The sequence below is a fragment of the Haliotis cracherodii genome, unplaced genomic scaffold (assembly GCF_022045235.1).
Source record: "Haliotis cracherodii isolate W230 unplaced genomic scaffold, xgHalCrac1.p SCAF_7, whole genome shotgun sequence".
Taxonomy (NCBI): domain Eukaryota; kingdom Metazoa; phylum Mollusca; class Gastropoda; order Lepetellida; family Haliotidae; genus Haliotis; species Haliotis cracherodii.
In genome coordinates, this window is record NW_027266330.1 from 865,206 (window position 1) to 891,113 (window position 25,908).

Below are 25,908 nucleotides of genomic sequence, written 5' to 3' on the forward strand. Positions count from 1 at the left end.
AATTTACAACTACAGGTATGATCTTACTTTCTGTGTGTGAAGAGAGCAAGCAGTTCACTCACAAGATTCATGTATCATCGAGCGTCAATCAAGCCTTGATAAAGTAATCCAAAGACGGATAAAAAAACATATAGAAAAAAACACCTACAATGTACATAAATACGAACACATGTCCATTAAATGTTCTAACGTTAATCATATAAATTATGACAACAACCAACACAGTTACCACAACTAACAATCACTGTTACAACCACTACCACTTTAGTGAAACGGGAAGGACAGTAATATATTAATACAACCCGAGTCTTGGTTGATCGATATGTAACTAAAGCCATAACTGTGTAATAACATCTTAACTTGGAACCAAAACGTTCACCTTCAGCCAATGGCCAGGGGGGACATCACTCCACTCTTTTATTGGGTCGATGAAAAGAAACATGAGAGAACATCCTTTCAAGTGTAAATAGCATGGTTGATGAGGTATTTCACTCTGACAACAATGTATTTGTGTCCGTGTTTAGAAAGTGAATAGTGGGAGAAAACAGTACTATTCAGCAATTATTGAAACCGAAAGATTTGATTTGTCACGTCCTGCTGGTCTACTTCGGAACGTTTGGTTTGATTTAACATTTAACTTTGCACGTCGAGGTAATGAAAAACAACGTGATCTTCGGGCAACACCCGTTCTTGTCTTCATTGACGAGAATGCCTGGGAATTTATCCAGATGACGTATTCAGATAAACTCCATCTGACTTCACTTAGAATATTTGCTGACATCAAAGAGTTCGTGTTTTATTGAAGAATTGACCACAATTCTTTTCCGTTTATCGAGTTATGAATGGAAAAACCGAAGTGCAACCTGTATGAATCCGGGTTAATAATATGACTAAACAGTTTTTTTAAAATTAAAAGCCTTAAACTTAGGCCATGAATGTTGTAACCCTCTTTTGGGCGAGAGTCATATTACACTCGTTATCATCTTTGCAGAAAGAGCGTGCTCGATTGTTCAATTCTGACTTGTATGCATAAAGAAACAGGATACAACTGGTGCCCATTGGGGTGCCTCCGTCTTGTCAAAATGTCTTATCGCCACATTCCACATACAATTTATAGATGATGAGGACCAGCATTTCACACATTACTTCTCAGTAAACTTCAGATGGCACATGATTTAATTGTTGACAAATTATACTGAACCTTTGAAGATAGAAATGTGTCTTTTTCTATGGTCACCACGTTTAGTAATAAATGACCAATGGATTAAGGAATGAAGTTTACCCTTAAGATTGTCGTGTAGGATAGTGGTGTAAAAGTAAAAAAAACATTGTTGTCGGCCTTATGCAGGATTATTAAAATTGTTATTATCTATGGAATTCAAACATATGCATCATAACTATCACCACTAACAATGCAGAGTTGTTATTACTGATTTCATGTTACATAATAATAATATTGGTCGCATTCGTTCCCCATGAGATAAGGTTTCTTTCCCATGATACTGGCAAAACAGCTAACAAGTCTTATGAAAGATCTACAATTTATCATATCTAGTATTAACTACCTCTCTAACATTAATATTGTCCATATCTATATCCTGATACTCTGTTTTATGTTGGTGCAATCACTACCCGTGTGGGATTTACTGCTCTCACTGTCAAACAGGACATGAGTTGTGCCTACACCACACAGAATGCATTCATTGCCTTCTTTTGTTCAGGTCAGGTGCCCCACTTTCCATGCAACTGGTTCTCGAAGCTAACTGCTCATACAGAGGGTGTACAAATAAACACGTCCAGTCAAGCAGCTCCGTATCGGCTGGGATATCAAATAGTAAAGCTTTTGTAGCAACATGCGCAATAAAGTGCAAGGTGGCTATTTGTGTCATATTCAAGGGAGAAATGGCGTCCAACTGCGGAAAGTTTAATATGGGGTAGACACATCATGCTATTGGTTGAGAAATAGGAAGTACATGACACGATGGTATGTATACCTTTCACTGTTTCTACAACGCTTTGGAAACTATGACTGAACATTTTGATTAGAATCATGGTTGGCAGCCCATATTGGTTACATTGTCACAAAGTCTAATATTACAATAAATGTCAATTGCTGATGGTCTGTCTATGATTATTATCAAGTAACTGAGACGAAATTCTAAAGATCCAATGTAATGATCAAAAAAATATATTGCAACTTCTTTTAGATCACTTAGTACTAAGTATTACAGGCATAAACAAATATTATTGACTTATTATGTGTCAATGCTACACGTGAAGTATAGCGTTGGCGGTCCAGGTATTAATTTGAGGATAAAGACAAGCTTAATGTGAAAGTAAGGGTAATACACAGCAGTGTTTCCAGGGTGCATCTACTTCTACTAACAGTCATGTAATCATACCAATTAGTTGAGCAACTTATATTTTTTTCACAGACTGTTCATATCTGAAATACAACTTACAATATTTCGGTCAAGATCATAGCGGATCATAAATGGAAATGATTTTAACATTTCGAGAAACGTTTAAAATTTCTTTTAGGGAAACTTGCAGGGCACTTATCCTAAACTCGTTCATGAACTTATTGAGGTAGCTCATATATGTATCCTACTTGAAGCATAAAGGTCATGTTAAATAAAGTGTTTGTCCAGATAACTGTAAGTTGTTGTGATATTTTTTGCATAGACATGCCGTTGTTTGCAGAAAATAATGGGAAGGCAAACTCGTTCAGCAATGTTGACTCTTTGCATTGTCCTGCTTAGATTTGGTGAGTACAACTATCACAGTAGACACACTTCATGGATAACAACCTTTTTAATAGGCGACGTTTCGGTATAGGTCCTTATACTGTTGTCAAGAAAGACTGCTTTACTGCTTGACAATGGTATAAGGACCTATAGCGAAACGTCGCCTTTACAGTATTAAAGAAGTGGTATCCATAAATTGTGTCTTCTTTATCATCTGTCATCTTCTAAGTAATGCCTATCAAACAATTTGACTACAACTATCGGTTAAATGATACTTTGATGATAATATGCAGTCATAGAGTATGAAATTAATTCCTTTCATAATACATAAACGTACGAAAGATCCAATAATAACAGCAATAATACTGGTTACTTTGTAGCATTAACATTCATATGTAAAGACTCACCATAGTAATGTCCATCTGTTTTGTTAAACCCGTGAAATCATTGAAATCATATGCAAATGATGTTATGTTGCTCATAATTATGGAAATAAATACCCTTCCATATTCACAAGAAATCTCTGCTAAAAGCAGAGTCGATTGTAGGATTCCGACTGCAATAAAACCTAATATGCATGTATGTTTACTGTTCGTCAGTACTGCCTGTATGTGGCGAGGAATGTAGGCAGGGATCGTATGGAGGAAGATGTGAACACTTATGTCCAGAGCGATGTGCGAGTCTTGCGAACGTTAACCACTGTGATAAGCATTCTGGGAGTTGTTCCTTGGGGTGCATGGCAGGCTGGTACGGAGATCAGTGCAACTCCCAGTGCAGCACTCATTGTGTCAACAGGACGTGCAGCCAACAGGAAGGACACTGTACCCAGGGCTGCCCCCTCAACCGGAAGGGTCATTTTTGTCAGACGCTGAAAGGTACACTGGTTTGGCAGAACGTGAACACTGATGGATAGGTGGTAACTGGTATCCAGTCACAGAAGGAATTATGGAAAAGGACATTTAGTTGATACAGAGAGGCTTTACATATTTATTCCTTAAGTGATATATAATATTCAACGTCAACGCCAGAGAATAACCACTCTCGATTATCCACTATTCCAAAAGGCAAAAAAGAATTAACAAATATGAATTAATCACTGAAAATCTCTGACGGCACCAGCTGTTCGTGAAGTGGTTAAGCATGGCCTGCTCTATCAGTAGCAACTGCCACTTATACAATGTTCATAAACTGTTTGTTTTCTTGTGGCCTGACGCCACTCAACAGATGTTCTCTTCCGCTGCGGTTTCATGCATACATGAAACACTGAAAGAATGAAGAATGTATGAGCACGTTCTATTTACACATTGATAAGTTACTAGTCTGTGTTTATACAGTGAAGGTGCCAGAAGCTCCATCTACAGGGAGTTCCACAACGACGGAGTCCCCATCACCAGGGCAGGCCGTGATTGCCATCCCTGTCTGCATCATAGTCGTGGCAGGTGTCATCATTACAGTCATAATCCTCATTCTGTAAGTAAAAGTCAATGTCATTATGAATGCTTAATGTTTCTCATTAACTGGCCTTGCCCTAAGAAAATGTCAGTAAGTTGTTCTCGTCTGTAGTGTTATGTTGAATTTTGGGACATTTTGAAAATATTAATAACGAATATTCTGTTCAAATCTATTTTGGCATGTTTCTATTCTTTCTTTCAGAAGAAAAAGACGGTCCAAAAGGTATTTTCGTCCACTTGTCTGAAAACTACTAAACTGGCATTACGTGTGTGACTTGGACTTTCCTCACACATTACTCAAAGTGGTTCAAAACAGATTTAGGGGCGGTCGGGTAGCCTAATTGTTCAACCGTTCGTTCGTCACGCTGAAGACCGGGGTTCGTTTCCCGACATGGGTACAATGCGTAAAACCCATTTCTCGTGTCCCAAGCTGTGATTTTGCTGCAATATTGTTAAAAGCGTCATAAAACCATACTCACTCACTCACTCAAAACAGATTTATACTGACTCACTTATTTTGAAATAAAGCCACCAATTGTAAAGAGACACTCAACTTACTTAATTTATTGTTATGAAATGTGTTTTTGTTTTCAGATTCACCCATTCTCGTAAGTATATAAATAAAATAATGTAGATCCTGAAAGTCCTCGTCATTTGTTTCTCCCTGTTTCTTTGGCTGTATGGTTAATCAGGAACACTTCCGAATAACATAGCATATTAAAACGGAAGTGTTTTTATGTCATTTTGATTTCCTACAGACTATATTCCTGGATAATGTGTGGTGTTCGGTGTAAGGAGATGTTTGAAGTGTGTCAAAGTAGGATGTAAAAGCAGTATGCTGCCCTGATTGGATGTGTTTTTGCCCCAAACCAAACCACGATTCCTTAATCGCAAGAACCTAAATGACAGATCCAGATTAAACGTATCTACAATTGTGGTTTTCAGGTATGCCACCTGAAGAAGGGATGCATTTGATCGGAGGTAAGGGAAGTCTCCATACGCTCCTATAATAAGTCAGTATGTGAGGAGATTGCTGTTATCTTGTACAACTATTTTGTGGGGATTTACCCATCTGCTCAACGGGTAAAGATGCAACATGCAACTAATGTACCATGACTTCTTTCACAGGGAACACTAATCTTCATTATGCAAGCCTAGTGGGGGATGTCGACATCATCAAACAGATATTGTCTGACAACAGTGAAGATGTCAACTCCAGGGGGGAAGACGGGAGGACCCCTGTGATGTGTGCAGCTTCCAAGGGACACGGACACGTAGTGAACCTGCTGGTGGACAAAGGGGCTGATCTGTCACTAGTGGACAACAAGGGTGAAAACATTCTTCATGTGGCTTGTCTGGGAGGATATATGGATGTTGTGAAATATCTCCTGTTACAGAATATTGTAGACATCAAAAGTAGAGGATGTTATGGGAGGACGCCATTAATGAAAACAGCAGAGAAAGGACATAGAGAAGTATTAGACTTCCTAGTTATCAAGGGAGGTAATTTGTCATCAGTGGATGATGAGGGTAACAACATCCTTCATGTGGCCTGTATTGGAGGACATGTGGAGATGGTGAAGCATGTCCTCTCATTAGGCATTGTTGGCATTAACAGTAGAGGACAGTATGGGAGGACACCGGCAATGATGGCTGCATGCTGTCGTCATAAAGATGTAGTTGAATTTCTTATGAAAAGAAGAGCTGATGTGTCGCTGGTGGACGATGACGGAAACACAATCCTTCACGTGGCCTGTATAGGGGGAGATCTGGAAGTGGTAAAGTTTGTCCTCTCCTTGAACGCTGTGGACCTCAACTGTAAAGGTCATCATCAGCGGACACCCGTGAGAATGGTTGACTTCTGGAAACACAGAAATGTGTTTGATTTCCTTGTGAGTAAAGGAGCAGATCTATCACAGGTAGATGACAAAGGTGAGAACATCCTCCATGTGGCCTGTCTGGAAGGACATCTGGACTTAGTGAAGGACAGCGTCACAAATCACAGGGTCGACATCAACAGCAGAGGACGGTACGGAAGAACCCCGGTGATGAAGGCAGCCGAGAAGGGGCACAAAGAAGTGTTGGACCTTCTTAAAAGTAATGGATGTGATGTGAACTTAAAAGATGATAACGGCAACAACATCCTTCATGTTGCATGTATTGGTGGACATGTTGAAATTGTGAAGTTTGTCCTCTCACAAGGCCTTGTTGGTATCAACAGCAGAGGACAATACGGGAGGACGCCAGCAATGATGGCTGCAGGTGGCCAACATATAGAGGTGGTTGAGGTCCTTTTTGATACAGGGGCTGATCTTTCACTAACAGACAATGACAGTAACAACATCCTACATGTGGCTTGTTTTGGGGGACGTGTTGATGTAGTGACGTATGTCCTTTCCTTGAACGTTGTTGACATCAATAGTAAAGGGCAGCTTCAACGAACACCAGTGAGAATGGTGGACGTAAGGAAACATAGACTTGTGTTTGACTTACTTGTGAGTAAAGGAGCAGATCTATCACAGGTAGATGGCAGAGGTGAGAACATCCTCCATGTGACCTGTCTGGATGGTCATCTGGACTTAGTGAAGGACATCGTCACAAATCACAGGGTCGACATCAACAGCAGAGGACGGTACGGAAGAACCCCGGTGTTGAAGGCAGCGGAGAAGGGGCACAAAGAAGTGTTTGACCTTCTTAAAAGTAATGGAGGTGATGTGGCCGTAAAAGATGATAACGGCAACAACATCCTCCATGTTGCATGTATAGGCGGACATGTGGAGATGGTGAAGAATGTCGTGTCACACAAGATGGCGGACATCAACAGCAGAGGACAATACGGGAGGACTCCAGTAATGATGGCTGCAGGTGCTGGTCATAGAGAGGTGTTGGAATTTCTTGAGAGTCAAGGCGCTGATTTGTTACAAGTGGATTTTGATAATAACAACATTCTTCAGGTGGCCTGTTATGGAGGACATGTGGAGATGGTAAAGTATGTCCTCTCACAGAACATCGTGAATGCCCTGGCATAAAATAAACAAGGCTTAACAGCAATCATGATAGCAAGAAGACTAAGTGATAGTTCTGTGCATAGATTTCTTGTATCACAGACCTTGAAATGAAATGAGGGCTATGCAGAAACATTGGCACATCATCTGACAGTGTTGAGAAACCATCCATCCTACTGGTCAGATTGTGCTGTTCCTGTTCCTGTCACAAGTTTAACATACGTGTATGCGTAAAATGTTAAAGGGAAACAAATGTTGGACCTTGTCTTAACAATGTGACATTATTGACATGCACAGGTATGTGCAAAGAGTGAATTAGAAAGCTGACATAAAGAACATGTCAGGAACATTTGGATGTCTGTAACTGTCAAGTGTATGTAAAATATTGTGTTCTCAATAAACGTTTGATAAATCTGGCTGCAGCGTTTACTTGTAGTAACCATGTAGTCTAAGGCACCGCACCTCGAGTTACTTTCCTTAGACATACCAGAATTCTTGGTCGTGGGCAGCCGTTGGGATCCACAGACTTTAGAACCTGCAGGCCCTGAATAAACCCATCAGGCCCTTATTAAAAACACTGCAGCTTCTTAAAACAAGATCAGCCTGCTTCGAATCAACGGTCAGGCGCTTTTCAGTTAGCACCGATCATATAGCATTACGATAGTTCGAAGGTAAACTGCTACATACCTGCTAAGTTGGGTACATTGCAACTTGTATCATGATCCCATGGTGAATCCTGACTTGCCTCTGCGTGTATTTATGATGCGTACTACCGATTGGGCAATGTATACTCACATTTCCGTAAACACACGGCGTCACCATTATTGTATTTTGATTCATGAGCACATGCTTATGATGCAGAAACTGTAAACTGGACTGTGCTTATGATTTCTAAGGAATATGGTTTATTTGGTCGATTGTACACATCTGCACATGGCAAACATGTTTACCTAACACCTACCATCCTGAATTAGGTCACACACATGAAGACGTTACTGTTTATAATAACTCATCAGCTGGTCAACTTCCGAAGGCACTGACACCTACATGACTGTCTCCTCGATCAGTGTTTAAACGCTCAACAAACTATGAATATGACATGGACACATATATTAGACATACAGTTACAGTATAAGTTAAGGGAATATGGTATCGGTACATATGAGGAAAGTAAAAGTGAAGGATTAGGTCAGTTGAGATTTATATGGTACATTTTTTTAACTATACTGTATAAGAATTGATACACATGACATACAGTTCAAACTGTTTGCCTGTCTATTGGAATTCCACCGCACGGAATCACTGACCGTCAAATTTAAATTGCACCCTCTATTTTGAAAGGATTACACCGGAAAGAAACAAGCACTTGCACACGACAAGAGTATATTTCTTAGTTTAAGTAAAACTAATGGGTATACCTCTTTCTTCTGTGCCCATATCTAGTTCCTGAGAACGAATTGAATGTTTCTACTTCAACATGTCTCCCAGTTTTGAATGGGGATTTTATTTAGATAATATTTGTTATTATGAAAGCCATTTCTCATTTTCTGTCATAAAGATGACGATGTCGAATTTCAGTGTCTGTTTTGCCCAAATATACTGGTAACGTGACCTTTATATTACACAGAATTGATAGATATCGTTATAGTATACACTAAAAGATATGTTTAGGTTATCTATAAGAAATGGTAAAACATCACATACTTGTGCCTAATTGTGGTCATTTAACCTGCATGTATGCCTTTAATTTTTATGAAATGCATTCAAAATAGAGGGTGTAATTCAAATCTGCCGTTCGGCGATTCTACTCCATGAACTTAGTTCGTCTCATTGCTAGCTCCGATGCTCATACAGGTTTGTCGTCACTCTATGGGACGAAGATTTTTCAAAGAGCGCCATGCAGTGTTTGCTCAAAGTTGTTTGATCAGAATTACAGAATGTAAGACCGAACTCAAACTTCATTAAACGGTTATGGTAGACACGTGGAGGACATTTCCAAATTTGACGCATCAGTGACAAATATTATGTCGATGCAATTTCCTATTTTGCCTTTTCCAATGTACCGTGTTTTTTTTAGGTAAGCACTTGACTAGCCTTTGCATGTGTTTGTGACGGGTGCCACCGACGGGGCAGGACACGCTCACCTTTATGTCAACACCTGGTATCATCACTATTTGCTGGTGATTCCTAAACACATTCTCATGATATAGTCGGAGTCGCACTGAGTTTGGTGTTGATTCCTTGTGAGTGTGGAGTTTTGTTTTCGCTTTTGTCGCTATAATCGATCTCGGAGAAAGCTGCGCACTTCATTGCCAGGTTTCACCTTGAGAGAACAGTCTATGGTGGAATTAGCTCCGACTGCTATATCCTTACGCTATCCTAATGCAAACAATGTATTTTTCAATTTCTATTATGTGAAAAGTTTAATTAATAAATTACAACACTCCCGAAGCTGTTTTTATTACAAATCGCGTATTTCAAAACGTATCTCTGTCGCTTTCACTCGTCAGGCTCCATTTTGTAACTGGATGTAACAGGGAATCTAACTGGCTCGTGTTGTAATCTATACAAGTTAGTGGGAAAACCACGACGCACTGTCACACAAACTCGCCTTTCAGCTGTGTTAGCCATGGACACGCTACAGTAAACACACCGACTATGTGTCGATACGTTGGGCGTATCTATCACGTGACTGCTCATATCAGTGACACCATATCAAGGGGACCTTACCTCAAATAGGTAAGCCGTGCTAATATATATCACATTATGTATGTTTTACCATTTGGCAATAAAAATATAATTAGGAACATTAAGCAGTGAATTTTATAACGTATCTGTTGTTTTAGCTTGATCCTCTTTACTGGCAAAGTTTGATACGTGTCACAGCGTGCAGTGATATCAGGCACTGTATATACGTACTGACTGCAACAAATTCAATGCACATTGAATGTTCGGAAATGATGTAATATTACATAAGTTGCCTTCTTACTATCACAGGACCAGGAAGTAATCAATTTGTAGTAAGTAGAACAATGTAAGCAGTACCATGTAAAATACTTGTGCAAGGGTTACAGTTAAGAAACTATTTACTTAATTCATTTTTTATCTTGTGAAATAAACTGCTTGACATGTAATTGTACACATTGAATTCATGCATGACAAGGGAAAACATGCAGGTTTTGTTCTCTAGCGGCACTGGTGGACACAAATAGGTGGTCTTTTTCAAGTAACAACGTCTGTAGACACATAGCAGGTAGGCCTGTCTACAATGTGTAACACAGAATTCTCACTCTTTACAGATTCACGTGTCAGCATGGCCACATCGGGTAGGTATCTCTAGACAATCCAATGTGAATAAATGTTACTGACTATGAAAGTTTAGTCTGTTTGAGCATCATGACCCACACATGTTGCATGCTGTAATATATAAGGGCCTAGATTGCCGAAACGATCATAGTTAAGATATATCTTAACAATTTACGTTCAAAGATAAGATATCTTAAGGTTAAGATAAGATAGATTTTCGAAACTATCGTAAACCTGTCGCAGATCGTTCAGAGTTACGATACCTGTCGTAACTCTGACAGAGAACTCATTTGTGTTAGAGATTGAAAAAGCGGGGTATTTCCCAGTGACGTCACGGGGATTTCCCAGCTGCTGACAATAACAACAACATAGATAAGTGACACGGAATTCATGATCACATTGTCAGGTCACATTGTTTAACATGCACATATCTGAGTGAAATTCTGTACAATCCTACATATGTCCTACATGTAGACGTGTTGTTCTTATGATAAAAGATGTCATGACTAACCGAACTCAAAAAGCATTCGTGTGCCATGCAATAGCATTTTTCAAAACCAATAAATGTTATAATCAATAAGTGTAGTGTTAACACACTTTAGCTATTAGAATTGAAATAATGTGCCAAAAGACACTTCACTATTTTCCCTTCAAATGGTCCTCTCATGAGCGCTCATAACTTTATGATATAAACACATCGCGTACGAAGTCAAGGACAAAAGTAAGGGACGTTATTCTAAATGACAATGACGAGACCTTTGATCGAACAGCATATGCGTTCAGCATTTAACATGCGTGTTTAAGTCTGATGTTAAGTGATGTATACTAGTACTGTATATTTTTTGTGTTTATGTCAAAAGTCAAGTTTATATTAGTGTAAACACCAACATTATACGTGGACACACTCAAAACAAAACAAATGTTCAGGAAGCAGCGCACCCACAAGGACGTTTTTAAGACTATCTAAGCTTTTTAAGTTTGTTTTGTTATTTATGTATCCAATATATTTCACGAATTAACCAAGGACTTAAATACAATATCAAGCTATTAGTATTTAGATGATGAAATTATTTTATCGAATTTTTTATCTATCTAGATCCATAATTCTTTGCAAAATTTAAAAGTGACATTAATTTTCGTTCGCAAAGGGAGATAATTTAGGAAATGTCAAGTCATGTTGTCTCATGGAACACGCCACAAGTTAACGTGAACATACATATCATGTAGTCATTTTCTTTCCTTTCAGATTAAGGAGAGCTAATAAACTGATTTGTCTGATTTCAATTAAATCTGGCTGAGGAGCGAAATACTTTGTGTCAAATCTGTTCCAGAACGCAGTTCAATGATGTTTGGCTTGTCGGACAGAATTGCTGAGGATCATTTGCTAGTATTTGTCCGTTGAACCTATACGTTACAACGATTTTATTGTCTCAAGTATATCTATATTTTTTTTAAAACATAAAAAGATGTAGACTTGAATATTAAAAAGACAAAAATATTTTAAAACCGGTTTATTGATTGCAAAGATTATTGTGTTGAAAATGTGTATTTTAAATTGATCAGTAAATTACATTCAATAAACTTTTTTCTGCGAACATATTTTGGAAAATAATTAAATTTTGCGTTGTGTTCATGGAAATTCCTGCATTCTGATTAGCTGAATTGGTCACGTGTTATTGCATTCATTTCCCAATGAATGTAAAAAATTAAGCCACGCCCACCGCGGCGCACTACTTTTATTACTGCAGAATGTCGGGGAATCCCAATATTACAGTCGATCGGGAATTCCCTTTCTGCTCATGTGTATCGTAATGCACAGGACATTTAGCGACTTTCATGCATATTCATTGTCCAAACTACCCTTTGAAACCGAAGGCCGAGAATCAATGAAACAGCAAACGTGCAGGCTCGCTCGCCTGTTTTTTTCACCGCTCGCCTCGGTTCAACTTTCATGTCTTCGGGTTTCATTTCTAACTAGCATTTTTCAAACTGTGTTTTACCGTAATCAGGGAAGTAATGTTTGAATCACGCAGTAAATGACCATGTTATTTGAAACAACCGCCTTCTCTCGGACATATTTCTTCCGGTTCGTTACAGTCTGACTGTTGCAGTTCTTTTCGCCTCTTGCCTTAATTGACAGGTCCAATGAACATTGTTTTAATCCAACTCTCCGTTGATTGGCTACTGGCTGTGTAGGCGTGTCAAGTTATGTGCACAAATTAAACGATCACCTGATTCATGTCTCGCCACTGTATGTATACCTACACCTGGAATGTTTATTAATGTCGTCATTTTTGTCTGTTTTGATATATGCAACTGTTTTGGGTTAAACTATTGTAGATAAAACATATTTTACGTTGTCGATTTTAATTATAAGCAATGACTGTGTATTTTTTTCGGTTCATTGAAGTATGAATCGAAAAACTGATGTGTAAACTTTTGTGAGAATCCGCTACGCGGATTCATACAGTTTGCACATCGGTTTTTCGATTCATACCTCAATGAACCGAAAAAAATACACAGTCAATCCTCAAGTGAATTTTGGACAATGTGCAATCCATGCTACATTTTGACGATAACCCGAACGAGCATGGGAACCAATTTTATATTTAATTTGTTGATACAAAAATCTATGCTTAACTTTTGCTGTCAAAATTTCAGTAAATTGTTATATTTAATGGAATACATCTATATGCCGTTAATCACCTGTTTTTAAAGAATGCAATAAAATTGTTCAACTGACAGTTTTTTAATCACTTTGTATCAAATATTTGTCTTTCAAGAGGATATAGATAACATAGGTATTGAATTTAAAACGAAACAATTTACAATTACCTTTGCAAGAAAAATATTAAATAGGTCAGCAATTGTCAAATGCAGATGAGACCTCATTATGATTTTATGTCGTGTCAATGGATTATTGAATCGAAAAGGCAAACTAACTGCCACTGAAAAGCTGTATGTACAGGAATAACCTGTGACCTGCCTCGCAACAAGTGACTTGGTATGTTACCCAGTCGATGGTCAACATCGTGTTTTATCCCTTATGTTTCAAGGTAGTGATGAGGGATCCAAGCTAGCTAGTCTGCAAGTATTAACAGTATACAGAGTTGCCGGGACAGTTATTTATCTATATGTGTATGTGACTTACTCTACCGAATCAATGTCACTACTTTTGTTTTGCAGATTCCTCAGAGAGGGTACAAAGTCGAAGACGTAAGTTGACACTGAGCTACTTTGTTGTTCAGATTTTGTCTCTAAGCCGTAAATAACAACTATAATATAGCTTTTATAAATACTCAAGCATTTGTCACTTTTTCACACTGAACTTAAGATCACGTAGTATTAAAGCAGCACTTGCCTGCAAACCTATTTGTCGGCGAATCAACGTTCCAGCTATTCACATGATGTGTAGATTCTTTGCCTTTCCACGTTTCTGCCTGAGAATATAAATATGTTGTAACAGGCGACAATCGGAATCGAGTAATGGAAGACTTGGTTGATGCACATCATATCTCAAATGCGTGGACCATTCCGTCATGGTGTTAATCATTGGATTGTCTGTTCCAGTCTCGTTAATTTCCAGTCATGTACATGTGGCTGAAGTATTGCTGAGTGCGGCATCAAACAACAAACACACAAACCTCGCTTAACATCCTAGCTCGCTGTTTGGATATTTAGGAGATAAACCTACTGTGTTTTGAAATGTGATGTAGTCCCACTGTAGCGTCGATACCTCTTATTTAAATTTGAAACCGAACGCCTCAGTATGAAATACTATCTGTACAAATATAGGCGCGTGTATTCGGGTCACAGAACTCGGAAATTGAGTAATTTTGGGAAGGAAAGTAACAAAAAAGACGTTGCGTGTCTAGTTTCATATCTAAGCATCGGCATCAGGTTTTTTAAAGGCATTTAGAAGTGATACATATAAGAGAGATATCATATGGATGTCAACTTCGTTATTGTGGGGGACACAACGTTTCCGAGTATATACTTACTCTTAACCATCGGTATGTTTTCGACCGGGAATTGAACGTGTAACTATAACCTAGTTATTTAGAGTTCTAGTACTAGTTCTAGTTCATGGTTTTACAGAATCCATGTCCCCACCAAGGACGCCAGTGTCTCGAGCTGGTAAGTGTTTCTATTCACGGTCTCTATCTCTCTGTCGTTCTCACATAGATGTGTCCACCTCTCATGTGCCTGTGTATTTAATGTTTCTTGTTCTGTTAATCTTTTGCTAATGACATATCCGTATCTCTGTTAGTACCTATATTTCCCCTTGGGGATTTCTTGTAAGAATAGGTCCCAAGGAACAAAAGGATATATATATTTATCATATAATAGGAAGGTTTCTCGGCAGGATAAAGCCAACGGATAAAAACGATATCCCTTGGGGTCATATGCGGATAGAGATGCAAATATCAAAGGTCAAGCAGGGACTACTTTCAGTGTTTATAAACAAAGATGTCGTCGCCCTTGTCATTCGGCGATCAAGTCAGAATTAACCATGGCAATCTGGATAAACTAAAGGGATAATTGCTATCATTATCAAAAGAACACTGTCAGTCTAATATACTGAAAATATATTCTAACTGTGACGTAGCTAAGGCATTTTATAAGTTTTGGCAACTTTGGAGATATACATTTCGAAACAATTTTGCGAGGGCACTAGGCCTAGCCAAGCGGAATATCAGTAACCATATCTGTGCTTGACGACCTCTGCAGCTTGGAACCTTTTCCACAAATTAAAATAGTTGGATTTGGACGAAATTTGTTTGAATTATTACCTTGTTTCGTTTTGTCGCCGTGTGTACATCTGGCAGCACTTAACGTTATGACATGACAGCCCGACTGTCAACAACGTCTGAACGTGGCCGTGGCGTCTCATTGACTAGGGTTAAAGTAGCTTCCCTTTGACAAAGGGCAGTTACTCTAACGGACAGACCGATGGATTGCCGCGAATGCAAGTAAAAACAATTGTTGTTGTGCGTATATGGTGCTTTGCCACTGTATAAGAAACAGATTTCAGTTGGAACAATATTGGCTATAGTCACACTCCGACTGACACATCACTTACCTTATGACGTAATACATATTAAGGTATAAACACTATGTATTTAGCTCACCAAGGCTCGCTAAATACAATGTTTATTCCAAATGCAGGATATTTACCATCCCCAAACACACTTGCGTGATAACCTCTATATATTATTATTATACCTAAAACAAAATTTACAAGGAAAGGGAATGAGAAAAATCTTTCATAGAGTTAGAAAAACACGACGGCACTATCATTAACACAAGTGACGAAATGCTCACTGAGATCAAATCCCTTTATGAAAAACTATATTCAGCCTATTGATGAGTCTGAATACTTTAAGGATACAAAGTGTTTTAAGTTACCAAATCCGAAGTATTCTAGTTTTCAAAGAGATCTAAGTATGACTGAACTAACACAAGCGCGTAAACGCATGGACAAGTCCAGGACCAGACAGTTTGACCAGGGAATTTCTACAATTCTTTTGGAAAGACATAGGGCTTTTCTATTACGATAATTAAATACTGCCTACATTAAGGGTAAATTGTCAATTACTCAGAAGCAGGGTTTGATAACTCTTATCCCCAAGGGAAATAAACCCAAAAGATATCTGAAAGATTGGCGTCCACTATCCCCTCTTTATACCTCATACAAAATCGGGCCTGCTGCCATTGTCAACACAAAAAACCTACCTAATATAATAAATGAAGATGAAAAGGGTTTTGTTATGGGACGATACATTGGAGAAGATATCAGACATATATATGATCTAATGGAACATTATGAAACTTGATTGATTTTGAGGAAGAATTTCATTCAGTAAACCGACAATATTTAACTAATGTCCTGAAGTTTTTTAACTTTGGACCTAGCATTACTTAGTGGACTGAAACTCTTCATAAAAAGTTGAATCCAGAGTTTCGTCTCGTCATCTTTTCAAACAGGACGCGAATGTCGTCAAGGAGATCCGATAGCCCCGTACTTTTTAATACTTTTTGAAAAAATTATTATTCGGAATATTTAAACGATAAAGGGAATTAATTTAGGAAATATTGACTATATACTATCCCACTTTCCTGACGATAAACTCTTACTTTAGATGGTTCTGAAAAAATGTATCTACGCAGTCTCGAATACATTGCAGACATTTGAACGTTTCTCGTTTTTTAATGTTAATGTAAACAAAACCAAATTCATTTCGAATGGTTCTAAAAAGAGAAGAAGGTTCACATTATATCAGGAAGGGAAATTTGAGTGGTCTCAATCAGCGTTTACGCCTTTGTGAATATAGTTTGACATTGACCTAGAACAAATAGTAGAACAACATTACAATAAATATTTACTGCAAATTAAAAAAACACATGAATATTTTGAAAGCTAGACGTTTATGGAACACATACTGTTTAGAAATCACTCCTCCTTCAAAAATTGGATCACTTATTTTCTGCCCTTCAAAACCCTCCTGAATCACAAATAGATGCCTTTAAAAAAATGTTTCAATTTCATGTGGAAGGGCAAACGCAATAAAATAACACGCCATAATAAAGTTATTATTTTGAATACTGAACATGGAGAAGTGAAAGTTTCAACTATTAAAGATATAAACAAATCGCTAAAGCTGAGATGGAGACAAAGAGTAAATTATGATGAACCAAAGTGGCCAAAACAGAGTGGCCAATTCAAAGCTTTTACGGCTTGCAGATAGTTCATACATACATGAAACTATAATTCGATCATTAACAAATATATACTGGAAAGATTTTCTTAAAGCTTGGTCAGACTTTATTTTGAAAAGTAAAACTCAATACTTAACAGAAGCAGAACTACAAGCTCAGTGTTTATGGAATAATGTTGACATAAGAACTGACAAGAGACCAAGTATGTGTAGTACCTGGTGTGATACAGGTGTTTGTTAACGATTTTATGCATCAGGAAGGTATATTCTTGACTTCTATGAAGGATGCACCACAAAATATTCTTTAACAACAAATTTTATAACTTGTTAACAGAGCCGTAAAGGAACTTGCGCATTTAATTAAATATCATTAAACATTTTATGCAACCCTGTACATTCTGTCAATCTTAGACACATTAACAATATCTTGGGATGCAAATGTTTGTACAATCACCTTCTAAACTCTAAGTTTGTAAAATTACCTTGCTATACTAAATGGGAACGAATACCTGGTTGTCTCTATACTGAAAACGAGTGTATCATTTCCAAAAAGCGTACCCAAAGTATCGATATGAAACGGTTACAATATAAAATCATACATGATATAGTTAGTAGTCATTTAAGATAGGATATATTAATTCATCTTTATGCGAATTCCGTAAAAATGAGCCTGAAACTATACTGGACATTTATTCTATAAGTGTGAAATTGCTAAAAGGTATAAACAACAATCCTATTAAGGCAATCATATTATTGGTTAAAAAAATATTTATAGACCTAGCATAAACAAACATATACCAAACGTTACCACATAAAAAGAGAGATTATTCTATATTATGACCTTACTAAATTTATTTATTTTTCTGGTGGAGAAAAAGAAAAGTTCTTGTCATCTCTGCCTTTACTGTTTGAAGAAAGTAATTTGCTGAATGTACCTTAAAGTACCTTATCTTTAAAGTTAAGTAAAACCTGTATAAACGATCCATGTTTCCAATGCATATCCAAACTCGTTGTATATGGTGAAGTTCATTCACTCATTAACTGTCATTTTATCAATACAGTATGTATCTATGCGTACACAGCAAGCTTGTATAGTTTTTGATGACAATTTGAGCAATATGAAATAATTCGTTATCAATGTATTTGTTTATATTAAGTCAGCTGTCGTATTGGTACTGTAACAGTAATGTAACATATGGTGCTTGCCTGGACCTGGAAATATGGAAATTTTAAAATGTTAGCAATAATCACTTACTCAACAAAGAATGTAATCCGTCACTATATTAAAGTCACGTAGTGTTATCAGCTTTTCGATGATTGTTTTATTTACTGTTTTGCAGAATCAAAGTCTCCACCAAGGATGCCAGGTCCTCGGGCTGGTAAGTTTCAGTAAAACTGTTCACAGACTTTGTTCCCTGTCTCCAGCTCTTGGTCAACCAGCGGTAAGTTTCAGTAAAACTGTTCACAGACTTGTTCTCTGTCTCTAGCTCTCTGTCAACCAGCAGTAAGTTTCAGTAAAACTGTTCACAGACTTGTTCCCTGTCTCCAGCTCTCTGTCAACCAGATGTAAGTTTCAGTAAAACTGTTCACAGACTTGTTCCCTGTCTCTAGCTCTCTGTCAGCCAGATGTAAGTTTCAGTAAAACTGTTCACAGACTTGTTCCCTGTCTCTAGCTCTCTGTCAACCAGATGTAAGTTTCAGTAAAACTGTTCACAGACTTGTTCCCTGTCTCCAGCTCTCTGTCAACCAGCGGTAAGTTTCAGTAAAACTGTTCAAATACTTGTTCTCTGTCTCGAGCTCTCTGTGAACAAGCGGTAAGTTTCAGTAAAACTGTTCACAGACTTGTTCCCTGTCTCCAGCTCTCTGTCAACCAGCGGTAAGTTTCAGTAAAACTGTTCACAGACTTGTTCTCTGTCTCCAGCTCTCTGTGAACAAGCGGTAAGTTTCAGTAAAACTGTTCACAGACTTGTTCTCTGTCTCCAGCTCTCTGTGAACAAGCGGTAAGTTTCAGTAAAACTGTTCACAGACTTGTTCTCTGTCTCCAGCTCTCTGTGAACAAGCGGTAAGTTTCAGTAAAACTGTTCACAGACTTGTTCACTGTCTCTAGCTCTCTGTCAACCAGATGTAAGTTTCAGTAAAACTGTTCACAGACTTGTTCCCTGTCTCTAGCTCTCTGTCAACCAGATGTAAGTTTCAGTAAAACTGTTCACAGACTTGTTCTCTGTCTCCAGCTCTCTGTCAACCAGATGTAAGTTTCAATAAAACTTTTAACAGACTTGTTCCCTGTCTCTAACTCTTTGTCAACCAGCGGTAAGTTTCAGTAAAACTGTTCACAGACTTGTTCCCTGTCTCCAGCTCTCTGTCAACCAGATGTAAGTTTCAGTAAAACTTTTAACAGACTTGTTCCCTGTCTCTAGCTCTATGTCAACCAGATGTAAGTTTCAGTAAAACTGTTCACAGACTTGTTCCCTGTCTCTAGCTCTCTGTCAACCAGCTGTAAGTTTCAGTAAAACTGTTCACAGACTTGTTCCCTGTCTCTAGCTCTCTGTCAACCAGATGTAAGTTTCAGTAAAACTGTTCAAAGACTTGTTCCCTGTCTCTAGCTCTTTGTCAACCAGCGGTAAGTTTCAGTAAAACTGTTCACAGACTTGTTCCCTGTCTCTAGCTCTCTGTCAACCAGCTGTAAGTTTCAGTAAAACTGTTCACAGACTTGTTCCCTGTCTCCAGCTCTCTGTCAACCAGCTGTAAGTTTCACTAAAACTTTTCACAGACTTGTTCCCTGTCTCTAGCTCTTTGTCAACCAGCTGTAAGTTTCAGTAAAACTGTTCACAGACTTGTTCCCTGTCTTTAGCTCTCTGCCAACCAGATGTAAGTTTCAGTAAAACTGTTCACAGACTTGTTCTTTGTCTCTAGCTCTCTGCCAACCAGCGGTAAGTTTCAGTAAAACTGTTCACAGACTTGTTCCCTGTCTCCAGCTCTCTGTCAACCAGATGTAAGTTTCAGTAAAACTGTTCACAGACTTGTTCCCTGTCTCCAGCTCTCTGTCAACCAGCGGTAAGTTTCAGTAAAACTGCTCACAGACTTGTTCCCTGTCTCCAGCTCTCTGTCAACCAGCGGTAAGATTCAGTAAAACTGCTCACAGACTTGTTCCCTGTCTCCAGCTCTCTGTCAAACAGATGTAAGTTTCAGTAAAACTGTTCACAGACTTGTTCTCTGTCTCTAGCTTTCTGTGAACAAGCGGTAAGTTTCAGTAAAACTGTTCACAGACTTGTTCCCTGTCTCTAGCTCTCTGTCAACCAGCGGTAAGTTTCAGTAAAACTGTTCACAGACTTGTTCTTTGTCTCCAGCTCTCTGTCAACCAGCGGTAAGTTTCAGTAAAACTGTTCACAGACTTGTTCCCTGTCTCCAGCTCTCTGTCAACCAGATGTAAGATTCAGTAAAACTGTTCACAGACTTGTTCTCTGTCTCTAGTTCTCTGTCAACGAGCGGTAAGTTTCAGTAAAACTGTTCACAGACTTGTTCCCTGTCTCCAGCTCTCTGTCAACCAGCGGTAAGTTTCAGTAAAACTGTTCACAGACTTGTTCTTTGTCTCCAGCTCTCTGTCAACCAGCGGTAAGTTTCAGTAAAACTGTTCACAGACTTGTTCCCTGTCTCCAGCTCTCTGTCAACCAGATGTAAGTTTCAGTAAAACTGTTCACAGACTTGTTCCCTGTCTCCAGCTCTCTGTCAACCAGCGGTAAGTTTCAGTAAAACTGTTCACAGACTTGTTCCCTGTCTCTAGCTCTCTGTCAACCAGCGGTAAGTTTCAGTAAAACTGTTCACAGACTTGTTCTCTGTCTCGAGCTCTCTGTCAACCAGCGGTAAGTTTCAGTAAAACTGTTCACAGACTTGTTCCCTGTCTCTAGCTCTCTGTCAACCAGCGGTAAGTTTCAGTAAAACTGTTCACAGACTTGTTCCCTGTCTCTAGCTCTCTGTCAACCAGATGTAAGTTTCAGTAAAACTGTTCACAGACTTGTTCCCTGTCTCTAGCTCTCTGTCAACCAGCGGTAAGTCTCAGTAAAACTGTTCACAGACTTGTTCCCTGTCTCCAGCTCTCTGTCAACCAGCGGTAAGATTCAGTAAAACTGCTCACAGACTTGTTCCCTGTCTCCAGCTCTCTGTCAACCAGCGGTAAGTTTCAGTAAAACTGTTCACAGACTTGTTCCCTGTCTCCAGCTCTCTGTCAACGAGCGGTAAGTTTCAGTAAGACTGTTCACAGACTTGTTCCCTGTCTCCAGCTCTCTGTCAACCAGCTGTAAGTTTCAGTAAAACTGTTCACAGACTTGTTCCCTGTCTCTAGCTCTCTGTCAACCAGATGTAAGTTTCAGTAAAACTGTTCACAGACTTGTTCCCTGTTTCTAGCTCTCTGTCAACCAGCGGTAAGTTTCAGTAAAACTGTTCACAGACTTGTTCCCTGTCTCCAGCTCTCTGTCAACCAGCGGTAAGTTTCAGTAAAACTGTTCACAGACTTGTTTTCTGTCTCTAGCTCTCTGCGAACAAGCGGTAAGTTTCAGTAAAACTGTTCACAGACTTGTTCCCTGTATCCAGCTCTCTGTTAACCAGCGGTAAGATTCAGTAAAACTGCTCACAGACTTGTTCCCTTTCTCCAGCTCTCTGTCAACCAGCGGTAAGTTTCAGTAAAACTGTTCACAGACTTGTTCCCTGTCTCCAGCTCTCTGTCAACCAGCGGTAAGTTTCAGTAAAAATGTTCACAGACTTGTTCCCTGTCTCCAGCTCTCTGTCAACCAGATGTAAGTTTCAGTAAAACTGCTCACAGACTTGTTCCCTGTCTCAAGCTCTCTGTCAACCAGATGTAAGTTTCAGTAAAACTGCTCACAGACTTGTTCCCTGTCTCCAGCTCTCTGTCAACCAGCGGTAAGCTTCGGTAAAACTGCTCAAAGACTTGTTCCCTGTCTCCAGCTCTCTGTCAACCAGCGGTAAGTTTCAGTAAAACTGTTCACAGACTTGTTCCCTGTCTCCAGCTCTCTGTCAACCAGCGGTAAGTTTCAGTAAAACTGTTCACAGACTTGTTCTCTGTCTCCAGGTCTTGGTCAACCAGATGTAAGCTTCAGTAAAACTGTTCAGAGACTTGTTCCATGTCTCCAGTTGTTCGTCAACCAGCGGTAAGTTTCAGTAAAACTGTTCACAGACTTGTTCCCTGTCTCCAGCTCTCTGTCAACCAGCGGTATGCGTCTACGTCCCATTTGTTTGAATGTTTGTGTCGTCACTGGCTGTTGTAATGCTTATGTTTGTGTATCAGCAGCTCCAGTCATGCCTTTACCAGTACTATAACAATCATCCTCCGCCACTGATGTTAAGTGACAATGAATATCCTTCATACCAGCTCTTTCAATGGAACGCTATCTGATATATTATTGGTTTACTGGTTTTGCAGAGTCACAATCCCCACCTAGGCCAAACTTCTTTCGAACAGGTAAGTCATCATCACAATTGGTTTTGTATTTGTTATGACATTTCTATATGATAGTAAACAATAAACCCGAGTTAATTTTAACTTAAACGGAAATGCCATGGCATCTGCTTGGGTGTCCATATGATAATTTAACAGTCAAGGGGAGACAAAGCGGTATTTGTTTTGTATTGTTGCAAGGGACATGTCACAGGCGCCAAACTTAACATGCAAACTACATGTTGTTCAGAAATTTGGTGATTTTCTCAGTCTACTTGTTTACCCATTCTCCCACCCGGAAATTATATCTTATATTGAACATTTGTTATAATTAAATTACCTTTGCCCCCAAGAGGAATCGTTTGTTTTCCTTTTCCAGCCTAAATAGCACTGGCGCTGGATTTCTTGTTGGTTGTCATTTAAGACAATTATGTCATGTCTGATAATGTCAACAATAAGTCTCTGTATAAAACAGTACCACACACCTGGTGCAAGTCTACACACGTAGACAGTCATGTCTGATAATGTCAACAATAAGTCTCTGTATAAAACAGTACCACACACCTGGTACAAGTCCACACAAGTAGACAGTCATGTCTGATAATGTCATCAATAAGTCTCTGTATAAAACAGTACCACACATCTGGTACAAGCCCACACAAGTAGACAGTCATGTCTGATAATGTCAACAATAAGTCTCTGTATAAAACAGTACTACACATCTGGTACAAGCCCACACAAGTAGACAGTCATGTCTGATAATGTCAACAATAAGTCTCTGTATAACACCGTACCACACACCTGGTACAAGTCCACACAAATAGACAGCCGTGTCTGATAATGTCAACAATTAGTCTCTGTATAAAACAGTACCACACACCTAGTACAAGCCCACACAAGTAGACAGTCATGTCTGATAATGTCAACAATTAGTCTCTGTATAAAACAGTACCACACATCTGGTACAAGTCCACACAAGTAGACGGTCATGTCTGATAATGTCAACAATTAGTCTCTGTATAAAACAGTACCACACACCTGGTGCAAGTCTACACACGTAGACAGTCATGTCTGATAATGTCAACAATAAGTCTCTGTATAAAACAGTACCACACACCTAGTACAAGCCCACACAAGTAGAAAGTCATGTCTGATAATGTCAACAATAAGTCTCTGTATAAAACAGTACCAAACACCTAGTACAAGTCCACACAAGTAGACAGTCATGTCTGATAATGTCAACAATTAGTCTCTGTATAAAACAGTACCACACATCTGGTACAAGTCCACACAAGTAGACGGTCATGTCTGATAATGTCAACAATAAGTCTCTGTATAAAACAGTACCACACACCTGGTACAAGCCCACACGAGTAGACAGTCATGTCTGATAATATCAACAATAAGTATCTGTATAAAACAGTAACACACATCTGGTACAAGTCCACACAAGTAGCCAGTCATGTCTGATAATGTCAACAATAAGTCTCTGTATAAAACAGTACCACACACCTGGTGCAAGTCTACACACGTCGACAGTCATGTCTGATAATGTCAACAATAAGTCTCTGTATAAAACAGTACCACACACCCGGTACAAGTCCAAACACGTAGACAGTCATGTCTGAGAATGTCAACAATAAGTCTCTGTATAAAACAGTACCACACACCCGGTACAAGTCCACATAAGTAGACAGCCATGTCTGATAATGTCAACAATTAGTCTCTGTATAAAACAGTACCACACACCTGGTACAAGCCCACACAAGTAGACAGTCATGTCTGATAATGTCAACAATTAGTCTCTGTATAAAACAGTACCACACACCTGGTACAAGTCCACACGAGTAGACAGCCATGTCTGATAATGTCAACAATTAGTCTCTGTATAAAACAGTACCACACACCTGGTACATGTCCACACGAGTAGACAGTCATGTCTGATAATGTCAACAATTAGTATCTATATAAAACAGTACCACACACCTGGTACAAGTCCACACAATTAGACAGCCATGTCTGATAATGTCAACAATTAGTCTCTGTATAAAACAGTACCACACACCTGGTACAAGTCCAAACAAGTAGACAGTCATGTCTGATAATGTCAACAATAAGTCTCTGTATAAAACAGTACCACACACCTGGTACACGTCACAGACTTGTTCCCTGTCTCTAGCTCTCTGTCAACCAGCGGTAAGTTTCAGTAAAACTGTTCACAGACTTGTTCCCTGTCTCCAGCTCTCTGTCAACCAGCGGTATGCGTCTACGTCCCATTTGTTTGAATGTTTGTGTCGTCACTGGCTGTTGTAATGCTTATGTTTGTGTATCAGCAGCTCCAGTCATGCCTTTACCAGTACTATAACAATCATCCTCCGCCACTGATGTTAAGTGACAATGAATATCCTTCATACCAGCTCTTTCAATGGAACGCTATCTGATATATTATTGGTTTACTGGTTTTGCAGAGTCACAATCCCCACCTAGGCCAAACTTCTTTCGAACAGGTAAGTCATCATCACAATTGGTTTTGTATTTGTTATGACATTTCTATATGATAGTAAACAATAAACCCGAGTTAATTTTAACTTAAACGGAAATGCCATGGCATCTGCTTGGGTGTCCATATGATAATTTAACAGTCAAGGGGAGACAAAGCGGTATTTGTTTTGTATTGTTGCAAGGGACATGTCACAGGCGCCAAACTTAACATGCAAACTACATGTTGTTCAGAAATTTGGTGATTTTCTCAGTCTACTTGTTTACCCATTCTCCCACCCGGAAATTATATCTTATATTGAACATTTGTTATAATTAAATTACCTTTGCCCCCAAGAGGAATCGTTTGTTTTCCTTTTCCAGCCTAAATAGCACTGGCGCTGGATTTCTTGTTGGTTGTCATTTAAGACAATTACATTGTCAGTGTGCTACTAGCCTATCAACCAAGGATCGGATGATGGAGTTTAATATTGAAATAGTTTCTCTGTCCGAAACAAATATGTAATGAAGCAATTATTACTTATGATGTTTCGTGTCTACAGAGTCCAGATCTCCACCAAGATCGACAGAACATCGAACTGGTGAGTCAGGATCGACACAAGTACAAGTCCACACAAGTAGACAGCCATGTCTGATAATGTCAACAATAAGTCTCTGTATAAAACAGTACCACACACCTAGTACAAGCCCACACAAGTAGACAGTCATGTCTGATAATGTCAACAATAAGTC

At 38.9% G+C, this 25,908-nt stretch overlaps 2 protein-coding genes across 2 annotated transcripts in view; both read left to right on the forward strand.

The window, feature by feature from the left end:
* The first annotated feature begins 1,797 nt into the window (after nucleotides 1–1,797).
* LOC139448395 (serine/threonine-protein phosphatase 6 regulatory ankyrin repeat subunit C-like) lies at nucleotides 1,798–7,233 on the forward strand. Its single transcript, XM_071229939.1, has 8 exons — nucleotides 1,798–1,984; nucleotides 2,704–2,767; nucleotides 3,347–3,622; nucleotides 4,082–4,217; nucleotides 4,401–4,421; nucleotides 4,793–4,806; nucleotides 5,144–5,179; nucleotides 5,327–7,233. Exons 1-8 carry the CDS (start codon nucleotides 1,982–1,984, stop codon nucleotides 7,225–7,227), a joined length of 2,451 nt encoding a protein of 816 aa, XP_071086040.1. The 5' UTR covers nucleotides 1,798–1,981; the 3' UTR covers nucleotides 7,228–7,233.
* An 11,337-nt stretch (nucleotides 7,234–18,570) lies between these two features.
* The window catches only part of LOC139447136 (ankyrin repeat domain-containing protein 29-like), a 53,041-nt gene continuing 45,703 nt past the window's right edge, over nucleotides 18,571–25,908 (forward strand). The window contains exons 1-3 of the mRNA XM_071228316.1: nucleotides 18,571–18,607; nucleotides 25,146–25,184; nucleotides 25,719–25,757. Coding sequence (XP_071084417.1) covers nucleotides 18,589–18,607; nucleotides 25,146–25,184; nucleotides 25,719–25,757 — 97 coding nt within the window. The 5' untranslated portion in view covers nucleotides 18,571–18,588. The remainder of the gene's footprint in view (nucleotides 18,608–25,145; nucleotides 25,185–25,718; nucleotides 25,758–25,908) is intronic.

Bases quoted from the DNA above. Each gene is read 5' to 3' on its own strand.
- LOC139448395 (XM_071229939.1), top strand. The intron at 2,768-3,346 runs GTGAGTACAACT...ACTGTTCGTCAG, and splicing joins CATTGTCCTGCTTAGATTTG to TACTGCCTGTATGTGGCGAG. The intron at 3,623-4,081 runs GTACACTGGTTT...GTGTTTATACAG, and splicing joins TTTTTGTCAGACGCTGAAAG to TGAAGGTGCCAGAAGCTCCA.